The following is a 5986-nucleotide window of genomic DNA, read 5'->3' as shown; positions in this document are numbered from 1 at the left end:
ATGTTTTGATCGAGGACATACGAATGGACAAATGGATTTCCGGCAACCTTTCGGAGTAACGGGTTGGGCTTCTTTCTGGTCGCGTTCTCTCTACCTACCTTCATATCTCGGTCGGCTCTCGTGCACGTGGACTCTGGACTCTGGACTCTCTAGACTCTCCCGCTGGCCCTCGCGCGCCAGTTTTTTATTAGGCGGCGCGGTCTTGTAGAAACGAGACAAATTTGGCTTGCTGCATGTATGGCACTGAAAGACGGAATCAATGGGTTTGCCGGGTCTGGTGAAGAAGTTGGCTGCTTTGAAACTGGGGAACTGGTTTACACTAGAATGGCAAAAGCATTGCGGGTTTCACTGTCAACATCGCAAGTCCTGGCGTTCGGGGAGTGGTTCAGAATGCTCTATTATGGTCTATCTAAGATACAGACAGGCTGACGATTTAGGCAAAACGGACGACCGTAGAGAGGTCAAGATAGGAAACAGACAAGAAACAAGCAAAACCGGCTCCGGCGCCGGGCATCAACCAGAATTGGGTCAGATTGCTTCAAATTGTCCCTCGTTGAGTGGTGAAGGTGTGCCAGGACATGTCAGCATATCCCACCAGCCGTAAGGCGGAGGATTCGACGTAGCGCGCTCATCACCCCCAATTTAGTTGATTGGGGAAGAAAAGAATAGAAGTCGGCGCGAAAATTTGGTCGTTGATAAACGTGAATTTTGGGTGGGGCAGGGTACGGGCCATATGGTCTGTGCGTCGGCAGATACGCTTTGACCAATCTCGGGCGAGCTTATCCTAAAATAAAAGACATGATAAGATAATAGCTTACGGCAGCTTCCTTTCTTGGCGGCAATAACCCCACAATTTTGCGGCTTCTCTTTGCGCCGAGCCCAGCAGCATCACCACTGAAGACCGTCCCGCAGTACTGCCGCAGGCGCCAATGAATCGATCGGAATCACCTGTGGTGCCATTCGCTGTGCCAAAAGTCACCTGTTTGGCCCCGACGGTTCACAGCATCAGCACGATCCGCAACGACCTCCGCCCATTCCATCCTCAGGTCAATCGCCAGTCAGAATCAAATTAGCTGCACGCCGCTGACGGAGTTTTTGGTCTGTGGTTTTTTATCCTGTATGTATTACTCAATTGTTGTCGATCACAAGCGCCCCGCCCTAATCCCATGTTTAACCGAGGAAATGTGTTTTCGTGGATATCCAGGTTGATCGTTTATGAACTTTTGCTGACTTGGTGATAAAACATTGTGATTGCCAGCAGTCAGTAGTAGCCATGTCAGCCACCATCCCAGGTCTACGGCGCATGGCAGTGTGTACTGCCGCCCTTCGCGGCGTCGCCGGTGTGTCGCGGAGGACAATATCGCGGACGTTGCGCCCGGCAGTGCAGAGGAGGAGTGTTGGGTCTGCTGCAAATGATGCTCAACAGCGGGTATGCGGGCGCCAGTGGGGATGGAGCTAGAAAGGAATGGGATGCTAATGCGCCGCAGATGCTCGCTGCTCATTTGCAGCAGGCTGATCCTATTATGTATGACATTATTGAGAAGGTATGTGGGGTGCTTCGGGCAGTTGTTCGAGATGAGCATTGGGACAGAGGTTAACAAGACGACAGGAGAAAACCAGGCAAAAGAACTTCATCAACCTTATCCCGTCCGAGAACTTCACCTCCCAGGCTGTGTTGGACGCCCTAGGGAGCCCGATGCAGAGTGCGTACCAGTGAGGGAACACAAGTCATGGGATGGGAGCAGCGGGCTAATATCTGGACACAGATAAATACTCGGAAGGATACCCTGGTGCACGGTACTATGGTGGTAATGAATTTATTGATGCCTCAGAAAGGCTATGCCAGCAGCGTGCCCTTGAGACATTCGGTCTTGATCCCCGGGAATGGGGTGTCAATGTCCAGGGTGAGTCCTCCGAAGAACTCAAGGGTACTCACATGGCTGACATGGCCTGTAGCTCTCTCGGGCGCCCCGGCCAACCTTTACGTCTACTCTGCCCTGATGGAAACACATGATCGCCTCATGGGCCTTGATCTCCCTCATGGCGGTCATCTGTCGCACGGCTACCAGACCCCGACCAAGAAGATCTCTTTCATCTCCAAGTACTTCGAGACCCTGCCCTACAGACTCAACGAGGAGACCGGTCTGATCGACTACGACAAGCTCGAGGAGACAGCACTCCTCTACCGTCCCAAGATCATTGTGGCTGGCGCATCAGCCTACTCTCGTCTAATCGACTATGCTCGCATGCGTGACATCTGCGACAAGGTCAACGCCTACCTCATGGCCGACATGGCGCACATCTCGGGTCTGGTCGCTGCGAAAGTCCTGCCCGGCCCTTTCACCCACGCCGACATCGTCACCACCACCTCGCACAAGTCCCTGCGCGGTCCTCGCGGAGCCCTCATCTTCTACCGCCGCGGTGTGCGTCGTGTTAACGCTAAGACCGGTGCTGAGGAGCTCTACAACCTCGAAGGCCCTATCAACGCCTCCGTCTTCCCCGGTCACCAGGGCGGTCCCCACAACCACACCATCGCCGCGCTCGCTGTGGCCCTCAAGCAGGCCCAGACGCCCGAGTTCAAGTCCTACCAGACCCAGGTCCTAGCTAATGCGAAGGCTCTCGCCCGCCGGCTGGGTGAGCCCAAGGAGAAGGGTGGTTTGGGCTACAAAATTGTATCTGGCGGCACGGACAACCACCTGGTGTTAGTCGACCTCAAACCGCAGGGCATCGACGGCGCTCGCGTCGAGCGTGTCCTGGAGCTCGTTGGCGTCGCGGCTAACAAGAACACTGTGCCCGGCGACAAATCGGCCTTGACGCCTGGCGGACTACGCATGGGATCCCCTGCGATGACAACACGTGGGTTCACGGAAGAGGACTTTGAGCGCGTGGCGGATATTGTTGATCGAGCGGTGACAATTGCGATCCGCGTGGATAAGGCGGCCAGGAAGGCTGCGGAAGAGAAGGGCGAGGGTAAGACGGCTGGCCGGTTGAAGACCTTCTTGGAATATCTGGGTAATGGTGAGACGGATAGGGAAATTGTCCAGCTCAGGAGCGAGGTTGCTGATTGGGTTGGAACGTACCCACTGCCGTGGGACGAGGGCAAGGCGTAGAGTGGGGACCGTAATGTTTGCTGTGGGTGCTTCCCTACCAGGCAGAATGTGGGGGAGGAGGACGTCAGTTCAACGGTGACGACTGAGAAAAATCATTACTGGCATGTACCATCAACATCTGTCTCTCTGTGTAGTATTTTCATGTTCCAGGATGGCTTAACCGAACTGTTTGTATGAAATTAGATACGGCGGTTTGAGTCTCGGGCGAGCGGGTTGAACACGTCACTTGCCTTGAGTCTGGTCGAGAAACTTATGCTTAAGGTACTTTACCTGGTTCATCTCTTGCGATGTGGATACAGCGATCATCAGAGCCAACGCTGCGAGAAATAGGACATGCGATAGGGCTGAGGCGGGGATCACTTACGATCTTCAGCACCAATCACGCAGCACAACAGCAACGTTTTTGCATGTTGGTCCCAATTCCCCAAGAACGGCGGCTACTTGGCTGTTTCTCCTCGAGCTCACCAATATATACGTATACATATTGAGAGTTGCGTTGATGGCGTAGTCAAAATTGTCCCTTGTCATATGCCAGCACTCTACCGTCCTGTCCTCGGTCATGTTGGAGAGGCTTTGGAACCAACAAAGGACAAACATCCTTATCACTTACCGATCCTTTGCAAACGGGCACTTGGCTGCTCTGTAGCGATGCTCGCAGAGCCTCATCGCATGAACTTTGGTAATTCCAATTTCCTACTTGATGATGCACTAGCAGTTATCGTCCTTGACATAGGTTCCCGCCCTAATAATGCAGGCAGCTTTGGCATCTTCCAAGTTCTTCGTGCATAAAAACAGCAATTTCCTGACTCTGGATTCGGTACTAAAGTTCTCCGGCGAGCAGCGGCGTCACTAGTGGCAGCTGAGCCATCCTGCGAGGTGAGTAAAGACCGATAGCCTGGTTCGCCTGTGACCTGCATGTATCATGCGGCCAGCGCAAGGTCTGTGCTAGGTTACACAGCGTGGTTGTATTTGCCTTATTTTCGTCCGGTGCTGATCGAACGAGAGTACTCGAGCTAAGATATCACCAGCATTGGACTTGGTTTCGAGAAAGCACCATCGCTGCAATGTCAGACTCTCACAATCGCAGCTTGTCATGTCAGCCTTCATCATCAATAGTCTCAGGCTAGTCTCCCACAACGATGCCTCCAACTCATCCGATGATGTTGAATGTGACGCAGCTTCCCTAGCTGAGAGTCGACAATTTGACGCAACACCAAACAAGTACACGCGGTCTCATCCCCGCTTCATCTACCTGACCTTTATCCTCAACCTGACCATCAGCTTCTCGACTCTAACCGCAACGATCTACTTCCCGCTTATCCCCCTCCTCTTGGAACTTTCCTCTGTGCCACTGCAGTCAATAAACCTTACCGTAGCTACCTGCGCCATCGCCAAAGCCCTTGTCCTAGCCTTGATCGCCTGCCTGGCCGACCCGTATGGTCGTAGGCCAGCCTTACTGGGCTTGGTGATACTCTACCTACTTGCCAACACAGGTATGGTGGGTCTCATGCACTTCCCTGCGTCGAGAAGCTCCTATGTTGGGCTGTTGATTATCCGGATCCTCCAGAGTATTAATGCCAGCCCAACTCTGGCTGCTGCATACAATATTGAGGCTGACGTGGCCCTTGTATCGAAGCGTGGTACTATGTTGAGCCTAATGTTGTCATTCTGTAAGGGATTGTCGGCTTTCTAGCCTACCGTTGGCGGAACGCTAATTTGGAGGACCAAGAGGGCTACGTGGGTGCTTGTTACTGTGGTTGTGTTGGCAGGCGTAGTGGTGATTCTCGTCTGGGGAACACTACCCGAGACGCTGGGCGGCTTGAGAGGAGGGGGTCAGGAGGTGTTAGGAGATAGGTGAGGAGTATCGATCTGGGACAGATAACAAGGGTGTATCGAGGGAGAAGCACGAGAGGGTGGTAGGAAAAAGGAAACGCCCGAGATGGACGGTGCGGAACGGTCCCGGGCCGTTCAGTATTATCTTTTACAAGGACGCATTTCCTGTGCTCTTCTGGTTGCGTCGTCGTACTCCGTTTATCACACGTTTCAAGTTGCAACTCCAGTCATCTTTGGCCAAGTTACAAGTACAACTAGCTCGAAATAGGGCTTGTGTTCCGTTCGGAGCTGGCATGTATGACGATAGGGGGCCTCATCGCCGGGATGCTGGTTGACAGGAACTTTGCTGTTACAACGGAAGAAAAGGCTTCGATTCCCAAAGCAGGTGAACACGCAAGTAGATTCCTGGTTCCCGATTGAGGCTGTCCGATATCGACATTATCCGCTCATCATCGTGTTTCGAAGCTCTTATGGTCATCTACTATGGTTGGGCGGTCCAACACGAAGCCCATCCAGCTACCCCTACCGTTTTGGAGTTTTTGGAGTGTGAGCTCTCTACACTTGTGAGCCATGTAGCAAGCATACTCCTGGTTGACATTTTTCCATACGTATCAAGTTCGGTATACGCAGCTGGTCAGACCATGAAGTATGGTCTTGGTGCCTTGTCCGCTGCTATCATCCAACCTCTAGTGGATCATATTTAGATGAAGATGGTATTTTGCCTTTTTTTCCTGTGTTTCTGGGAGGTGCCGGAGCAATTTCAATTTTTGTAATCCTTCGTGAATGCATGCAGTGGCGACAAGCCAGGTCTAGGTATTCGCACAATGACCATTTGACCCCTATGATAACCAAATGTTGGCGAAAATCTACAAAAGGAGTGGTGGGCTGATGGCAATGTACAGAGTCATCAGACCAAATCAAGCCCCATATCTGCATATTATAGCAGTTTCAAGGTAATATAGCAAACAGAATTGTAGAACTATTATGGGATTTATGGCTTCCGAAACATGTGATCCTCTACGTATGAACTGTGTAGACCCGAG

At 52.3% G+C, this 5986-nt stretch overlaps 1 protein-coding gene across 1 annotated transcript; it reads left to right on the top strand.

The window, feature by feature from the left end:
• Positions 1-1273: 1273 nt before the first annotated feature.
• Positions 1274-3110, top strand: CTHT_0047070 (serine hydroxymethyltransferase-like protein; the record flags this gene model as incomplete). The annotated part of the gene is made up of 5 exons (XM_006695015.1): positions 1274-1429; positions 1488-1544; positions 1610-1703; positions 1767-1904; positions 1957-3110. 5 exons carry the CDS (start codon positions 1274-1276, stop codon positions 3108-3110), a joined length of 1599 nt encoding a protein of 532 aa, XP_006695078.1.
• Positions 3111-5986: the final 2876 nt, after the last annotated feature.

This window comes from Thermochaetoides thermophila (assembly GCF_000221225.1).
Source record: "Thermochaetoides thermophila DSM 1495 unplaced genomic scaffold scf7180000011818, whole genome shotgun sequence".
NCBI lineage: Eukaryota > Fungi > Ascomycota > Sordariomycetes > Sordariales > Chaetomiaceae > Thermochaetoides > Thermochaetoides thermophila.
This window is presented reverse-complemented; position numbering and strand designations above follow the sequence as displayed.